Source organism: Cydia amplana, chromosome 13 (genome assembly GCF_948474715.1).
Source record: "Cydia amplana chromosome 13, ilCydAmpl1.1, whole genome shotgun sequence".
NCBI lineage: Eukaryota > Metazoa > Arthropoda > Insecta > Lepidoptera > Tortricidae > Cydia > Cydia amplana.
In genome coordinates, this window is record NC_086081.1 from 562,678 (window position 1) to 581,990 (window position 19,313).

The window sequence follows — 19,313 nt, forward strand, 5'->3', positions numbered from 1 at the left end:
TTCAAGCTTTTGAGAAACGGGCCCCTGGTGGAATATTTACATACCCGACTAGGCGTCATCACACCCCAATGCTCAACTTCACTACTAAAATCAGAAAAGACAACAGTTCTCTGTCAATACTCGTAATTCAATTTGAATCGCTCGTCACAAGTATCACAACACGGTACCTACTTAAAGCCCTTTCCTCCTTCTTAAATAACATTTAGGGCCACTTGCACCGAGTTAACCGGTTAAACCTGGAGTTACCATGGTTACTAGTACTATTTGACACTGTGTTAGTGGTTTAACCGGGGGATGGTGCAAGTGGCGCTTAACTTCACAAAAGTCAAAGAGAATATTTTGAAACTTCTTGTGGTTTTATACAAAAATGTAATAATAAGGATTTTTTCGTCCCATAAAACCAAACAAGTAAGGGCTATCATGACTCATATTTTTTTATTACCAGGGATTAGGAGCACACCCTACTCATCACTGACCAGATTGGGGTTCTCCGTTGAGCAGGAAGCTGACGCGGTCCATGGCGCGGCGCTGCGTGCACTGCTCGACTTGCGATATCTTAGTTGCCATTATTACTCATGCAAGCACACACGGGGCTATGCTGCGAGCACACCCGCTGATAAAACTATACCTGCTCCAAAATTCCCAGAACACCCTACTCATCACTCACCAGAACGAGGTTCTTAATTAAGAAGGATTAGCCTACTCATCACTGACCAGAGCGGGGTTCTCCGTTGAGCAGGAAGGTGACGCGGTCCATGGCGCAGCGCTACGTGCACTGCTCGACTTGCGATATCATAGTTGCCATTATTACTCATGCAAGCACACACGGGGCTATGCTGCGAACACACCCGCTGATAAAACTATACCTGCTCCAAAATTCCCAGAACACCCTACTCATCACTCACCAGAGCGAGGTTCTTAATTAAGAAGGATTAGCCTACTCATCACTGACCAGAGCGGGGTTCTCCGTTGAGCAGGAAGGTGACGCGGTCCATGGCGCAGCGCTGCGTGCACTGCTCGACTTGCGTTATCTTAGTTGCCACTATAACTCATGCGATACACACGGGGCTTTATTGCGAACTGGTCCGCTGATAAATATAGCTGCGTCAGATTTATCTGACTGTTGTAACAGTGCCTTCAACTAGGGTTAATAGGGATGGTGAAATAAATTTCACGGTCGATAAAAATGGGAATGACGTTTAATTGAAAATTTCTTAAAACTGACCATCAATAATTTCAAACTGCTCTTCAATCGTTTAATCAAATGTGATTATTGTGCCATCCTCACATCTGTGTGTCGAACACACGAAGAACGAACAAGATATACAGTTTTAATAACAAAACTTCCGTGAGACACAGACATATTATAGTATTATAAGCAACCGTGGTTTAAGAGAGGTCAAAAAAGGCGAGTGGCGTGAGTAACAATATGAGGCGAAGCCGAAAATTGTTAATAAAGACGCCACGAGTATTTTTTGACTCAGTTAAACAACGTTGCATACAATACGACCAAGCACTTACTTACAAATAAAATTGTAAATTTAACAAATATTTTTATTCAAGAAGTAGCAAAGAATCCTCGGTACGGGCGGGAAAAGATAGAATGAAATAAAAAAACATGTCTATGGTTCACTCATCTGTCAGAGATGACAATTAAAATTAGGTTGGCAACAATGTATTTCATACAATATTTTTTAAGTCGTGATTATACGAAGTATCGTAAATGTGCCAAAAAGATACTGCGTGTATGCACAAATAGTTTTTTGGGGTAATAGACTAAAAACTTTTTTTGTCTCTTTTTTTGCTAACGACGTGAAAGGGACAGAGATAATGGAATCCAAGTATTTCAAACTTGTATTAGACCCTGCATGTTGAAATGACATTTGAAAATTAAGGCCTGGTGACAAACGGACGGACGGACGGACGGACGGACAGCGGAGTCTTAGTAATAGGGTCCCATTTTTACCCTTTGGGTACGGAACCCTAAAAACGGGTCACTCACGTCTTATACTACGAAAACGCTCGGCTCGACATGTTTCACTCCGTACCGAGGACTTGCGTTGACGGTGACGGCCCGGCGCAGACTGCAGACCAGGGATGTTGCGGATGCAGATTTTTTGACATCCGCGGATGCGGATGCGGATGCGGATATTTAAAGGCTCACATCCGCGGATGCGGATGCGGATGCGGATGTCAAGATTAGGTACTTTGAAAACGTCAAATATTACATTTTTAGTATTTTTTGTTAAAAAAAAACGAAACGTTTAGTATTTGAGCAAGAATATAGGTGCCTTATATTTAATAAACAGTAACTTGGCCGATTTTTCTGGGTCTAGACGATTTCGTTATAGGTAATGACGAAATTACCTAGCACTTACGCCGCCGCTAAGACGTTCCTGTACCGACTTGTTTGACATCCGCATCCGCATAAGCTCCGCATCGATTTTATGCGGATGCGGATGCAGATGCGGATGTTGAAAATAATGCGGAAGTTCCGCGGTTGCGGATGCGGATGCGGATGTTCGCAACATCCCTGCTGCAGACGGCAGCCGCGACCCTCCGCGCCTGATGACACGGCGCGGGCGCCGGTGGCGGCAGGGGTACAAGAAACTACCCTCGTTTACGGAAGATATACAGTTATAGGTCGCGGTCAGAACGCGGCGGTCAAAGCGGACCAACCCAATTGATTCACTCTTGAAGGGTATAAGAATTAACTTTTTTTTTGGTGTTTGCTGCTGATTTAGAAAAAAAAATTGTGTGCATCGGTACATAATCAGGTCTAATAATTCAAGAGCTTAAGTTATAAAACGAGACGAAGTCGACCACAAAATAATATGGTGCATGTACTTAAAAGCGGGTGGTTTTCAAACGCTCTTTTCACCCGCCCGTGTGTTTTCATACATAGGTAGGTACCGTTAACTTGCCAAATTGTAATGTGCACCTTCATACTTACTGTTAAGAAACTGGTTTAATTTCAGCAACTTTGTTTTTTACTTTTGCGGTACGGTCAGACGAATAATTTTGGTAAAAAATACACGCACGCCGTTCAATAATCTCGCTAATTACCTTTATAACTTTGTTATTAAGGTTCAGTTCATGTCGGTAGTGGATATTGTTAATATCGTATATAAAATATTATGCATCCGCCTTGGATGTGGTTTGATAGATTTAAATAAGTAAGTAATGGCGTTATTCATAAACGGCTCTTACCTTAATCAGTTGATAATCTTCGTTTGTCCCTATCTGTCTTTAATGCCATAGAGAGGGACAAACGAGGATCATCAGTTGATAGACGTTTATGAATAAAACGCCGTAAGTAGATAACAAAAATATCAGTGCAAGTTAAATCAAGGATATATGCAACTTTTTCTTGGGATATCAATATTAAAGATACAATGCAATACAATACAATAATTATTTACGATACAAGTGCGTAAAAGTGGAAATTCGAAACGAGTGCCGATAAACTCCCTTCGGTCGTGTTTTAAATCGGCACGTCATTCGGTCGTGTTTTAAATCGACACGTGTTGCGAATTACCTATTCGCAGGTTTACCGTACAACGTTTTACAGTAGATACCTACTGGCAGTATGTACTGTAAATATTCTTTATTGCTCAGCAATGTCAAACCTACCCATATTTTTTATTTTACCTTTTTACCTATATTTTTTACTCGTCTGTAATTCACTTAGGAAACAATCAAAACAGAAAACAAACATAACAGATAGTTATCCAGCAAAATATACACTATTTTTTTTTATAAAGCATGTATAAATAGCTAGTTATGTACATCCATAATGTAAAATTAATGACAGCCTTGATTATTAAAAACGTATTTGTTTTCAAACATAAACCAATGTTAACCCTTAACTAGGTGGTGATCTCACAGCGACCACATGTGGCCATTGTTTTTTTTTACTAGTGTGTGTTTTTTTGATGAGCAGATACAGATACAGGGAAAGGACATGCAACCTTCTAGCCACCGACAGGCACCTACGGCTGATCAAAAAAGTGGATTTTTAGGTTTAGCAAAAGTTCCGTGGTTGTCGATCTCGACATAATCGAACTTATTATTCTTTTTTCAGATCTAGACCTTACTACACTTTGACCCTTTAGACCATATATTTATTAATTTGTAAAAGTGGAAATAGCATGACTGCGTTATAGAGTTTCTATAGACATAAGCGGTCTCCATGACCAGAGGCCCGTTTCTCAAAAGCCTGTAACTTGTAATACAAGCGGATGTCACTTTTCGACAGCTTTTGCTGTTAGAAAGGAACTTCCACTTGTATTACAAGTTACAAGCCTTTGAGAAACGGGCCCCTGATCGCGACTATTTATAATACCGTATTGTCATCGGCCTTTCACACCAACAATCCAAAAATCGTTTTCGTGTTTTGCTGACAACTTTCATAGTTTATGTAGTTACAACAGTGCAAGTTAAATACAACCTTCTAAAATGTCGGTCCACCATTTTGTTAGTTTTGACAATAGTCATAAAAGGCAAAAAGCCATTCGTCATAAAGCCACGATTGAAAATAGTGATCACAATATTACATTTCCTAACTTTGTTGGATATTTTATGGCGCCAGTAATATTTCTCCAGCCAGCAACATTGCCTACATTTTCTTTTCAGGAGTTTATTTTCACTAGAGTAACACGTAGAGTGACACGAACATGCTTACTGATATAGTGATATATTATGTAAAATGTCAATAGTATCTTTACAAATGACTCTTTTAATATCATCCGCCTATTTTGACAGTTGCCTGTCAAAATAGGCGGACAGAAACCCTATACTGCACAAGTGCACACGGCCCGACATGCCCATGGCCGGTTTCTCAAAGTTAGTTTGATGAGTACGTAACACTAAGCGCCACTTGCACCACTAATCCAGGGTTAACCGGTTAAACCATGAACCCAGTGTGAAATGGTACTGGTAACCATGGTAACTCCAGGTTTAATCGGTTAACCCCGAGTTAGTGAATGGTGCAAGTGGCCCTAAACCAGTCAAAGCTTTTAAAATATATTAGGACTCTTTTTATAAAACTTTTCTGAATACAAATGAACACGCAATTGATTTTAGAACTTATTCCTTCCCAACAAAGTCTAATAATAACTGTTGATCGTCATAAAGGGTCACTGGCAAGTCACTGGTGATCGACCGATTAATGGCCCAAAAATTAATCAAATCCAAAAATAAGAAATAAAAACCAGGTGAGGTGTAAAGATCGGGAATTGTTGAGATCCAGTATCGGTTGGGTTTGCATCACGTTTGCATGGTGATACTTGTGTCTTGCAAATGATGGAGCCGCTTGAACGAGTCAGCTTTCTTGTCAATGGGAAGCCACAATCAGGTAAAACTCGTATGCAACTAAAGAACAAGTGAATACATTGTTTTTTATGTAAGGAATATTTTTTCTGCTAGCTTTTCGGTGAAGGAAAACATCGCGAGGAAACGTGTACTTTCCTGGCTTCCTAATTGCGCGCTCGCTTCTACCTCGCAATGACTAGTGTGTAATTGTCCTATAACGTTGTATTTATTTTAACAATTTCCTATGCAACTTACAAGTCAATTTATTAAATTAAATATTTTTTTATTTCTTTAGTATATACTAACGACCTGCCCCGGCTTTGTACGGGTTAACAAATTATACACAAACTATCCTCAAGGATCACTCTATCGATAGGTGAAAACCGCATGAAAATCCGTTTCGTAGTTTTTGAGTTTATCGCGAACATACAAACACACAAACAGACAGACGCGACGGAGGACTTTGTTTTATAATACTTAGTGATGACATAATTATACTTCAAATTAACAGCCTCCTTATAGTACAGTTATTCTATATTATGCGACTGTGAAATTCAGTAGGTCAATTTGTTTAAGATTGGCCCATTAGTTGTAGGTATTTGTTTATGTATTTTTAGTGCATTATCACTTTCTTGACAATCTAAGTAAGTATGTACTATATAAATGCCTTATATTACGTATATTTTGAACGTATAGATATTTACTGTATGAAGTGTATTTTCCCGTTTTAGTTGCAAATAACGAAACCGGCTTTTTAGAGCTATTTTTATGCTGCCGAAATCAAGTTTGCCGTTTTCATTCTAACTTTAGACATTGTTACTTTGATGACATTGTAGCTTTATATTTAGAAATCAAGAATTTTGAAGTAAGTTTGTTCTTGTTATCCGACGCTTATATACCTACTTATAAATTTTTGAAATATGCCATTAAATACCCGGGGCCCGTTTCTCAAAAGCTTGTAACTTGTAATACAGCTTTTGTTAGAAAGGGACTTGTTGTATTACAAGTTACAAGCTTTTGAGAAACGGGCCTCTGGTCTACATATTTTGTTCAAAACCGTTATTCTGACACAAAATTTATTATAAGTATACTGAAAAAAAAAAAGGAAATTTTAATATCGCGGACTTAATAAAATTTTATTTGATCAGATTGTCAATATGTCAGGATCTGCTGATGGAATCCAGGAAACATCAAGGGAACTCTTCATTAATTATAAAATTAAGGTTAATGTGGAAAAGACCGTATAATACCTACTTATTCTCTAGATACAGAAGGTCTGAGCGACGTGCTTATACAAATACGAGAGTTCTTGCACAATAACCCGACTGGATATTTTTATAGTAACTGTATTTCCTCTTTGCTGCTGAACACCATAAAATGATATCACGGCTGTTGCGTGCACTCAGTACCTAATGGTTTTCATCAAAGGTACCTTAAATCCCTTTATCTGACGACCGGTCTGGCCTAGTGGGTACTTAGTGACCCTGCCTGTGAAGCCGCGGTCTTGATTCCAGTAAGGGCATTTATTTGTGTGATGAGCACAGATATTTGTTCCTGAGTCATGGTTGTTTTCTATGTATTTAAGTATTTGTAGGTATATTATATCTATCGTTGTCTGAGTACCCACAACACAAGCCTTCTTGGGCTTACCGTGGAGCTTAGTCAATTTGTGTAAAAATGTCCATTAATATATATTTATATATGTATCTGTTTCCAGTGGGATGCGAGATAAGTTCAGATTTGTCCCTGCTGGAGTACCTGCGTGTGCGCTGCGAGCTACGTGGCACCAAGTACATGTGCCGCGAGGGCGGCTGCGGCGCATGCGTCGTCGCTGCTGCGAGGCCTGGCGAGCCGCCTCATGCTGTCAACTCCGTGAGTACCTCCTCCTTCAGGACTTAGGAGGTACCTCCTTGAGAACCTCACATTATTTTGTCGTCTGATGATGTCCCGTTATTTAATTCGGTATGTCATATTAAGAGTCAAGGGCGCCTTTGTGTTAACTAAACTTGTTGAGGGCTGTGAGGATTGAATCACCTTCTTAAACGACTGCAGCTGCTTCTACCATATACCTATTTACTTTGACAGTGTATATTTCTTCGAAAAGTACATTTCGGTTTTCGTTTCACTCAGTGCCTGGTGGCGGTGACATCGTGCCAAGACTGGGATATTACCACGATAGAGGGCGTCGGTAGCCGTCTGAAGGGCTACCACCCCATACAGAAGACCCTCGCCAAGCTCAACGGGACCCAGTGCGGGTACTGCTCGCCTGGATGGGTCATGGCCATGTATGGGTATGTAATATCACAATAAGACTAATTATAATATATGTATCTATCTATCTAATACCTTTAAACGAGCAATTCTTGTTTATTTATATATATATTCGATGAAATTTGCTATATGGGGGTTTTCGGGGGCGAAAAATCGGTCTAGCTAGGTCTTATCTCTGGGAAAACGCGCATTTTCGAGTTTTTATCACCCAGATATTATGTATAATACGCCGCGGTTGACGGTGCGAGAACTCGCGTGTGAGTTTTGTTACACTTGCCGACTCGCCGAGTAAAAGTAAAGATTAAAAAAACATTTTGGAATATTTGTCTTACTTACACGTCTTGTACAAAAAGTAGGTAATTAAAAATTACAATAATTTGACTTATGACCCTGTATATTTTACTTTGCATGTATAAACGTTATAATTGGAACAAAAGGGCTCGTTTTCGGAATTTTATAAATAGCCACAAGGAGGCTTCTTCAATACTTTAGGGTCCCTGACTTAGATGTGTCACGCGGTCAGAGGTCAGGCTACAAGGTGACACTAATCTAATAAGGTTTCTCTTGTTATCCTTAATTGTTATTGGCTGATAATAAACAGACCCACTTTTTATGTTGATGGTTAACCGATATCTCTCTGATTATAATAATATTTCTCATATTTCTCTGATTATATCTGATTAGGAAAAAGTGTGGGTTTATACGGTTTATACAGAATATACAGTAAGTAATTTAGCTAGTAAATGGGCAGTAAGTGAATAGATATTTTTGGTTAGTAAAATACTTATTTGTACAACACGTAATACGCATGCTTTCGTTACTAAATCGTTTCACTTATTTAATTTTATCTTTTTCAAACCTGTTCAATGTAAACAAATACTTAAACTGAATAAATAATTTTATGATTTATTAGAAGAATGTAACTAGTTAGTTTTTCTACTCCAGCACTTAAATGTGTCAATTAAATGACTGACAGTGATATCTAAAGCAATGTCATTTGAATGCTTTGTCTATAGGCTCATAAGATGACTGCTAGCAGTCATCTTATGAGTATAATACAACTGCTTTATTTTTTTTAAAGATACAAGTTCCGATCATCTTGATTGAAAGAGGTATGTTTTCATTTACAATAATAACTCTTTTTTTTTAAATAATAACTCAATTTTTTTTAAATAATAACTCTTTTTTTTAATAATAACGCTTTTTTTTAATAATAACTTTTTTTTTTTTTTTTTTTTTTTTTTTTTTTTTTTTTTTTTTGCTGCAGCTGTCATAGAAAAAGTAATGTATGCAACAGCTCATAATTGGTTCTTAAAATTCAAGGGTCTTTTTTTTTTTTTTGCTGCAGCTGTCATAGAAAAAGTAATGTATGCAACAGCTCATAATTGGTTCTTAAAATTCTCGGGTCTTTTTTTACAAAACTCGACTACGTCTCGTTTTGTAACTTCGACCCTTGAATTTTAAGAACCCTTATTATATCACTGTTGCATAAACTACTAATTTAGAACAGGAAAAAAAATATTACAGACATTTAAAAAGATATACTTACTTAAGATATGGACAGTGGAAATACTAAAATAAATTAAAAACTAGCTTAAATCTAAAATAGGCCCTTGAGGCATTGTACCAAGGATGCTGGCGATATACTTACATAAATATAATCAGCAGCAGAAATTGCTAAACGGGCTTCTAACTGCTACCTACCTACTATAGGTAATTTTTTAAAACTTCTTTTAACTTGATCTTTGTGCCTACAGCCTTTTACATAGCAATGAGAACCTTACCATGCTGGAGATAGAGAAGTCATTCGGCAGCAACGTCTGCCGCTGCACCGGCTACCGGCCCATCCTGGATGCTTTCAAAAAATTCGCCTCCGACGCTCCAAAATCAGACATAATCGACATAGAGGACCTCAAGATTTGCATGAAAACTGGGAAACACTGTCGAAAAGGCAGTGAAAGTGACTGGTGCTTGGTAGAGGAACATAATGTTAAAGCAGAGGAGAATATAGTGATAAAACTAATAGATGGCAGGTATTTTACTAAGGTGCATCGAGTTAGCGATATATTTGATGTGCTGAAGAAGAAAGGAGATGGAAGTTATATGCTTGTAGCTGGAAATACAGCTAAAGGTATGTAAACTAGTCACTTGATAACTAAAATTAATGGTTGTACTGAGAAAATTTATTTCGGAAAACATAACAACTATTAGCAATTTTGGCAATTGATACCATTATTTATGATATTGTAACGAAGGACATGATCTCATTTGATATAATATATGTATTTATTAGATAATTACGGATGATCGTTTGTAACGTTGGATTAAGAGTATTTAGGTTTACATATTCAACTATTTATTTTCTAGGAGCCTATCCAATAGACAAATACCCTAAAGTCCTAATCGACATCTCCAGCATCGAAGACCTGAAAGGCTACAGCTTCGACCAGAACCTGGTCCTCAGAGCCGGGACCACGCTGTCTGAGACGATGAAGGCGTTTCAAACCGTGTCGTCTTCGGAAGACAACTTCTGGTATTTGGAGAAATTGAGGGAGCATTTGGATTTGGTGGCTCATATTCCTGTTAGAAATGTAAGGCAAATATAAATATTTTACAATCCCTTTTGCTCAAATACATGTATAAATAAGTAAGTTAATACAACGAATAAGCGAAATTGGCGTGAATTTTTTCCTCGAGGGTTTCTTCAAAGAAGGGGTGCACAGGTTTTTAAAGGGTTTACATTCCTGAAGTGGCAGGCATCCATAGGAAACAACGATCGCTTACCATCAGGTGGACCGTATGTTTTTTTGCCACCGATGTATTAATATATAGAACAAAAAACAATCATAGTCACAAAAACTTCCAAGTGAATTGAAATATTTATAGGAATCTTGGCTTAGTCTGAAATTTAATCTGAATATATTTTTACAGTTGGGATCGATAGCTGGTAATCTGATGGTCAAACATAAGCATAACGACTTCCCGTCAGATGTTTTCCTTTTACTGGAGACTGTTGGAGCGTACTTAACTATTCGTAAGTTCCGTTTAATAAAAATAAAGTGGACGGTAACTTGTTTTTAAATACATGCAATTTTTTTACATTTAATTTCAGAACAAGCTGATGGGCGACTAACAAAAGTGACTCCTCAGGAATTTCTCAAAGTGGACATGAAGGGAAAAGTTATACTAAACGTCCTTCTTCCTCCTCTTGGGAAGAATTACAAACTCGTGACGTTTAAGGTGTATAGCTGGTTTATTTTAAATTTTACTTGAAATCTTTTGTCATAGTATCAAAATACGTAACCTGAAACAAACATAGCTACAATAAAGCCAGAGTGTTATAAGGCGCGCGATGTCGCCAGACATGTCGAGCAAAATTCGGTACTTACATACTTCGTATGATTTTTTCCTCTACCTACTTTTCAGATCATGCCGCGTGCCCAAAATGCGCACGCGATGGTCAACGCCGGCTTCTTATACAACCTAGACGAATCCAGCACTGTCAAAGAGGCTAGAATAGTCTACGGAAACATCAACCCGCGCTTCGTGCACGCTAAAGAAACGGAGAAGTTCCTGGTCGGGAAGAAGCTGTTCACTAATGAGACGCTACAGGGCGCTGTCAAGGTGTTGGAGGAAGAGTTGGTGGCGGAGGAGAACCCGCCGGAACAGTCGGCTAGATATAGGAAGAATTTGGCTATCAATTTGTTTTACAAAGTAAATAAATACTTAGTTAATTTGATATTTGAAATATTCACTGAATTGGTTATTACATGTACGGGTTTTTAGCTACAATTATGCGGGTTTAGACAAGAAATAACAATTTTTATTTATTCTGTGGGCTGAATCCTAGCTGCTATTGTTATGGGATTATCAACTAGTGATAGCCGTAAGTTAAACAAACACCGATCGAATCTTTTATGTTTGTTTGTTTTAATCCACCAACTAATTAACACGTTCACTGCGGCTCAAAATATTGCTAACTTTCAACTAGTGCTGTAAGAGGTCTTTACGCCTTAACTGTACCATTTCACCGGTGCGGTTAGGGGCCTTAGGACCACTCAAGGAACAAGAATATTAAAATGCTTTTATTCTCATGAAATTCACAAATTAGTGAATGATACTTATATAATGCTGTTTCTAAAGGACTATTTTGTCTTGTTTTGGCTTCGCCCGAAATTCTGATGTCAGAATATGGAATAATGACAGAAAATAATTAGGAGGCTTTTAGACCTCTTACAGCACTGAATTTGAGGTACATTTGTATTAACTTCTAGTGATGTTCCTAATAAAAATGCATTTTATCGATAAATCAAAAAACTTTATTATATATATATATATAGGTACTGTAAGTGAATCACATATGACTGTTGAAACATTTAAGACACAGTGGCTTGTACAATCACGGCAGTAAGATTTAATTTTCTTAACTTTTTTATTGGCTTCCCGTCTGGAAGTAATATAGTAATATCTTCAAGGATTTTTATTCTACTAGAAGACGGCTCACTTACTGTGTTCGCTTTTGCAGTAACTTTTTGGTAAACTCGGCGATATTTTGGCACAGAGGTTTCGTCTTGCACTTTATTCTGATTCTGTGCTAATTGTAGAATTCTCCGACATCTCTTGTTTATACGACCCATGATTCATCACATTCGATAAGTACTTATTTTTAATATCACTCACTGACCAACAGCACTTCTTGGGTATTTAACTTAAATACTGAACACAATTGACGCTTACTACTTAGAATGTACGTACCTCACAAGCAAATGCTATATATTACGTACATTGCTCATAGACGCGTGCACATCACTGGGTCGTAGTTCGACTATCATAGACACAGACAGGTGCGGTAGGGGGCGGATAAGCCCGTACTACCTATATGAGGTCTTTAGACCCCCTATCCGCACTGGACGCACACTTTTCACTCTCAGTGCGATGAGAGGCCTTAAGACCTCCTGCGTGTTTTAAAGTATCAAAAAATTCTACGTTATAATAGAAATCGAACCATATATAGGACTCTTTTCTACCTATACAATTCTATAAGCTACGAGGTCCGCACCAGAGCGAAACCACAATATTTGCTCCCGCACAGCCCGGGAGTACTAGCAGGGGGTCTTTAGACCTTCTATCGCAGTGAACGTGTTAAAGGCAATAGATACATAGGTACATACAGTCCATTTGAAAGCTCCGAGTATGCGAATACCGAGCGAGGGTTAATTCCTAATCCTCGGACATCTATTGTCAGCTTTCTACTTCATATAGTGTAGGTAGGATATTTTTTCATGAATCTTTTTGTTCCTAGGGTCTTCTCTCCCTGTGTCCACCCTGGCAGCTGGATGCTCGCTACGCCTCCGGAGCGATCACTTTGAGCAAGACTCGTCCCGTCTCCAGCGGGAAACAAGACTTCGTCACCAACCCTAAACTCTATCCGATCAACAAGCCTATAGAGAAGGTTGAAGCGTTGGTAAGATTTCAGAATCGGAAATCATTAATAAATTGACGAGAGTCCATTTGATTTATTAATTATTTAGTTTCAATTGCTTTACCATTCGATTATATACCACTCGCTTTTCGGTAAAGGAAAACATCTTGAGGAAACCGGGTCTAATCCCAATAAAGCCTCTCCTCCTCTAAGTTCCCTCTAAGTGTTGGATCGTCAGATGGCAGTCGCTTTCGTAAAAACTAGTGCCTACGTTAATTTTTGGGATTAGAAGTTGCCAAGCCGATTCCAGACTCTCATGAGTCGTGGAAAAAAGCCAGGACAACTCGAGAATGATGATCACGAGGGCTTGATACGTATCAGGAAAGATTATCTTATCAAATTTTCGGTAAGTACCCGAAGAAATTGAAGATGTAGTTCTAAAAAAGACAATTAATGCAGCATATGTTTTTGTGTTAATCCTAAACGGTGATGACGAACGTTTTTAGGCTGAGACTATCACAGATGTTTGTGTTCAGATCCAGTGTGCAGGTGAGGCACCGTACTCGGAAGATCTGCCGAGCTTGCCACACGAGGTGTTCGGCGCATTCGTACTCGCGACCGTGCCGATCGGCGACCTCGACACTATTGACCCTAGCGAGGCTCTCGTGAGTTTTTTAAATTAACGTATCTCTAGTAGCTTGCCTTTTTTCTCATTTCATCATTTCATTTTTTTTTCTTTTCCTCTGGTTCTGTGTTTGCATTATTATTACCTAAATCTAGCCTAAATCACTTTCTTCTTCATCCCTCTCATACATTTAAGATTTTTAAACCGTCCAGGATCTTGATAATAATTCCATTTTAAGTACAGTTTCCATAAATTAAACTCGTAAAAGTATAATTGTAAAATTAACTAATATTTCAGCGGCATCCAGGCGTCGTCGCATTTTACTCAGCCAAAGACATTCCCGGAACAAACGCCTTTACGCCCGGCGACAACGCTTTCTTCCTCAAACGAGAAGAAGTATTCTGCTCCGGTGCTGTCCGATACAACGGACAACCTGTCGGAGTCATCGTAGCTGAAACTAGAGCCATTGCCGAATACGCTACGAAACTAGTTCACGTTAAATACAAAGGTGTTTCTAAACCTGTGATCGATATCAATGAAGCAATGAAGTATCCCGCTAGAGTAAGAAAGGCTGGAGAAAAGGATGGTGGTGGTGAAGAGAAAGGAGTGTTGTTTAATATTATAAAAGGGAAGCAGACGATATATCAGCAGACGCACTTCTGTATGGAGACGTTGGTGAGCGTAGCGAAGCCTACGGAGGAAGGTTTAGAGCTGCATTGTACAACGCAGCATATGGATGGAACGCAGATTGTGATATCCCGGGCTCTTGATATACCTGAACACAAGTAAGTATCAATTTTGAAATGTTTTGCAGTTACATAGCGAATATTAGAATAGTTTTGTGAAACTTTCGAAGATAGGATCTTAGTTCAATCAATGTCAAAATCAACTCACACCAATGAGTTTCTCGATGGAGAAATTTGTCATCTTATAACATAATTCTCATACTCTATAAGTAGGTACAGTCAGCAGCAGAAGTATAGGTAGTTTCACTTCTACTTTTACAGAATGACGGACATCTTTCCTTGTTGAATCACTTTTGCTGCTAACTGTAATAGTGTGAGAATTATAGATGACCACAAGCTTTTCTCTCAAGTTGTCTCTCTCTTTCTTCCCTCTGTATCTTTCTCCTTAGGATAGACATCCATGTACGTCGACTAGGAGGAGCTTATGGGCTGAAGATCTCCCGCGGCTCAATGGTAGCGGTGGCGAGCGCGCTGGTGGCGTTCAAACTCAACCGACCTTGTCGGATTATGCTGCCGCTTACTACTCTGTCCAAGGCTGTTGGCAAGCGGTTCCCTTGCACTGTGGAGTATGAGGTTCGAAGTTGAAGCTAAAAGCCTATGTTGATTCCTTAGTCCTTCTTTGTGGTCATATCCGTTACAATTTTACATATAAAGTTGGACAAGTTGGTTATCCACACTCCACACTTTTCAAACAACTAGTGTAGTGATCTTCTCCTTCATTGATATGTTATGCTGTGTCCTTAACTTTCCTTAGGTTGGAGTAGATTTTTTGGGAAAAGTTCGTATCGGAAAAGAGGACCTTTACACAGACAATGGTTATATGGTCGATGAGCCATTGTACTTGGCAACGATAGAAACCTCCCAGAATTGCTACGAGAAGTTGCGGTGGCTCTATACAGTATATAATGTAACTACGGACACGGCTAGTAATACTTGGTGCCGATCTCCAGGTTCGTATGAGTTATTCGTTTTCGTGACCATCAAATGCAGTGCGCCCGCGGCTAGACCGTCCAGCTTACAAGAATCACCAGTGAGGATCCGTATACGCGAGGCTCTACGGTATGGTAGGCACACTATTAACTAACAATAAAATAAAATAAAAAAATCACTTGCGATCAGTTAATAATGCTGCTATTAGCACTTATCAAATTCATTAGTCATTATTAGACTATTTTTGACCTGGAGTTTGCACCAATTGTTGATAGCGTGTTTCGTAGGTAGGCATGAAAATAAAGAGGCAACACCAATTCTCCTAGCCATTCTGTTACTTGTCTAATAGGTTAAAGATGAGCTAAAACTTTATCTATGTTGACCGACATCAGAAGCAGACCATCAACACTGAAAATAAATTATAAAAATATCAAGTTTCAACTTGCCTGGAATTTTGTATTAAATCCGACTTAGGACGATGATATAAAGAATAAAAATTGTGATAAGTAACTGAAATATGATTTCGTTTTTAGGTTGGAGTAGATCTATTAGGAAAAGTGCGATATGGCAAAGAAAATCTTTACATGGATAATGGATACATTGTAGACGAGCCGCTTTACATATGGACGTTGGAAGTGTACCAGAACTGCTATGAGAAATTGCGATGGCTTTACAGAGTATACGACGTTACTACAGACACTGCTAGTAATACTTGGTGCAGATCTCCAGGTTTGTAGAACCACATAAAGTTAGCCAGGGCGATTGAAACTATGGGGCAAATGCAACTACTAAAAATACAAGAAGTTAGTTTAGAAGAAAAACCACTTATACCAATAGGTGAACCTTTTATGACTGGGGAAAGTGTGATAAAAGAGATAGGTTTTAGTAGACGCCACAGTCACTTCATTCAGAGTAATCGATCGCTTTGACGTTTCACAAATAGGAACTTATTTGACTATACTAGGTAAGTACTCTATTTATTTTCAGGTACTCTGGAAACGATAGCTAATATGGAATTCATCATGGAACGTATATCGTACGAGTTGTCAATAGATCCTCTTACAGTCCGGTTGCGAAATTTAGACTTAGCCGCTATCGAACTGAGATTTATGGTGGAGAGAGTTAAAAAGGAAGGCCAATACACGGAGAGAAGGGATGCCGTCGACAAATTCAATAGTGAAAACAGATGGAAGAAACGGGGTTTACGGTTCTCTCTATTACGTTGGCAGGGCATTGGCAACCAGGTCCTAGACGTAAACATGTCAGTGTATTACGACGATGGGACTGTCTCTATAACCCATGGTGGCATCGAGATGGGCCAGGGTCTGAACACCAAGGCGGTTCAAATCGCTGCTCATTTTCTTGGAATACCGGTGGAAAAGATTCAGATTAAATCGAATAATACTATTTCGGCACCTAATGGTCTTATATCTGGGAATAGTACGACTTCTATGGCTGTCGGTATGGGAGTTCAGAGATGTTGTGAGAAGTTATTAGTAAGATTGGCGCCTTTGAGACTTTCACTGCTAAATCCTAGTTGGGAGGTATTGACAAGAGCGGCGTATACGGCCCAAATAGATCTACAGACGCACGGATTTGTCTCTTTAAAGGACTTGTTGAAGTCTGACGTGTTGGGTGTGACATTGGCTGAGGTGGAAATTGATGTTCTAACTGGAGAGTGGGAGTTATTGAGGGTAGACATACTAGAGGATGCTGGCATCAGTATTAGCCCAAATGTGGACATCGGACAGGTAAGCAGAATAAGTAGGTACTGAATTAGATGTCATACACCAAAGAAAAAGTGACCAAGCCTTCCACTGACCGAGACCGGATTCGAACAAGAATCTGCAGCTTCCACGTCTCACTCTCTAACTCATAACTTCATGACCTCTAGGCCACCCGGTCAAGGTACCTGTCTCAATTCTTCCAACCATTGAAAGGCCAGGCGCCTTTGACCATAGGCACTCTAAGCACTTTCATTCAGTCTTTAAATGCTCAAATTTCTGAAAAAAACTTGAGATATTAAAGACTTTTTTTCGATTGTTCAATATTGGTCTCTTATTGTAGGTAGAAGGTGCTTTCATCATGGGCCTCGGATACTGGACTACAGAAGAAATGGTATATGACCAGAACGCCGGCGAGGTACTAACGGATCGCACCTGGAACTACCACGTGCCGCAAGCGCGGGACATTCCGCAGGATTTCCGAGTCTATTTTAAGGAAAAATCGATACCTGACCTTCGAGTTCTTGGAGCCAAAGGTAAAGACCCGGAACGGGTTTCACAATTTCGACTTGTGTATGACATATATTCTGAAATCTTATTTACAATTGACGACATTTATGCTAATATTGGCAAACTTTTACAAACCATATTCTTTGGTAATAAGTATCCCTATCCTCGTACTTTTCAATCTCATAAACTGTTGTTACAGCGATCGGTGAGCCCCCAATCTGCATGGCAGTGGCGGTCCCGTTCGCGCTGCGTGAAGCCATCGTTGCTGCCAGGAGCGATGCCGGGATATCTTCTAAAGAGTGGTTCCCAATAGGTAAGAACAAAGCTACAGTAAGTACCTATATGCACCAAATTTTAAGAAGTGCGAAATTAAACTCGCGTACTTCTTCTAGCAACGTACACTAATTTTATTCTAGCCGTTTGGACACATCAAATAAATGAGTATACACTTGAAAAATTTTAATCATCCAGTGGTTATAGATCAAAATTTTAATGCGTATTGCGTATCTGCGTTTTCAATGAAAGTTTTTAGTGTGATTACCTAAATTTTATGTTTTCAGATGGGCCATACACCAGAGAAGCTATACAAATGCACACAGGAACGAAACATAGTGACTTCAAATTTCAGTAAACGGAAAGTAAAGATAATTTAATCAATAAGTTTTATTTTTATGTTTAGTTTTGGTTTGATTTTATAAGTACTAATATTATATTTAGTTTGCTTAGTTGATACCTAATTCTCAATATATGATTATGTATAGGTTTTAATTTTACAAGATATTCCATTAAAAAAAACATAGACATATACTTATTAATTATTACAATTTATGCGCGGAACCTTTCTAAATGCTTCATGAATGTAATTGTATCCCAAAACAAATAATAAATTCCCAAAATATAACCGTAAATCTCCTCCAATCTTGGGAAAGTTTGGAAACCGTATTCACTTAACATACTAATGACAATAAATATAAAACTCTTCTCGCAACAGCATATCTCGTCTCACTGAATCATTTGAAAAGCAATCTTGTATAATAGACTTAAAGTTGATTTTACGGAAGTGGTTGAATGTGTGATAGGGTTTCTTGAAGGTCGGTTAATCAGTATGGTAATGCGACAAGATGGGTTTCGTGGGTGACTGGGAGACAAAATTGGTGAGACAAGGTGAGGTAGGATGGCCGATATGTGTGCTCATAATTTTTTTTCAAAAACGATGAGAAAGTTTTTATCCACAAGAGTGGCAAAGTGAGTTCATGCAAAGTTTGAGTTGTTTCCACATGTCTGTGCCTTGTAGCCCTCGTATCGTTCATGATTTCACTTTTCGATCCATTCACTACATTCGTGGTTCAATTTTGGAATCTTTCACTTGCTTGCGTATCAATAGGTATTATCACGAAGGGTAAAATATTTAACTAGGTACTTATTGACGATTCCGTTTTTGGAATTTTTAAAATGGCAGCACCATGTTAGTTCACGAGATATAGACGAGGTGGCTCTAAGAGGCACTAATAGTCTAATTATCCTTTAAGTATATTGAATTTGTATGTACATGTAGGTATATTTAAAATGTATATTTGTGTACGTCTAGTATTATAGTAGTCTCGAGTCTCGACTTGTGTCTATTTTCATATCCACTCTTTACAATCCTGGACCAAATTGTCTTTGTTTAGCCTAATGGTTGACTGGTAGCCAATGCCTCAAGGCGTTAAGTCCGCCATTTGTACTCTTTTTGTTTAAATCTGTGCAATAAATTTTAAATAAATAAATAATGT

At 38.6% G+C, this 19,313-nt stretch overlaps 1 protein-coding gene across 1 annotated transcript; it reads left to right on the forward strand.

The window, feature by feature from the left end:
* Positions 1-7,038: 7,038 nt before the first annotated feature.
* Positions 7,039-18,172, forward strand: LOC134653666 (uncharacterized). Its single transcript, XM_063509060.1, has 16 exons — positions 7,039-7,185; positions 7,444-7,604; positions 9,342-9,715; positions 9,952-10,175; positions 10,516-10,618; positions 10,697-10,824; positions 11,011-11,298; positions 12,887-13,048; positions 13,543-13,671; positions 13,929-14,416; positions 14,767-14,950; positions 15,841-16,036; positions 16,295-17,058; positions 17,375-17,567; positions 17,741-17,854; positions 18,102-18,172. The coding sequence occupies exons 1-16, from the start codon at positions 7,108-7,110 to the stop codon at positions 18,170-18,172; spliced, it is 3,657 nt and encodes a 1,218-aa protein (XP_063365130.1). The 5' UTR covers positions 7,039-7,107.
* The last annotated feature ends 1,141 nt before the right edge of the window (positions 18,173-19,313 follow it).

Bases quoted from the DNA above. Each gene is read 5' to 3' on its own strand.
- LOC134653666 (XM_063509060.1), top strand. From the start codon at position 7,108: ATGTGCCGCGAGGGCGGCTGCGGCGCATGCGTCGTCGCTGCTGCGAGG. The intron at 10,619-10,696 runs GTAAGTTCCGTT...ATTTAATTTCAG, and splicing joins TGGAGCGTACTTAACTATTC to AACAAGCTGATGGGCGACTA. The intron at 11,299-12,886 runs GTAAATAAATAC...TTTTGTTCCTAG, and splicing joins CTATCAATTTGTTTTACAAA to GGTCTTCTCTCCCTGTGTCC.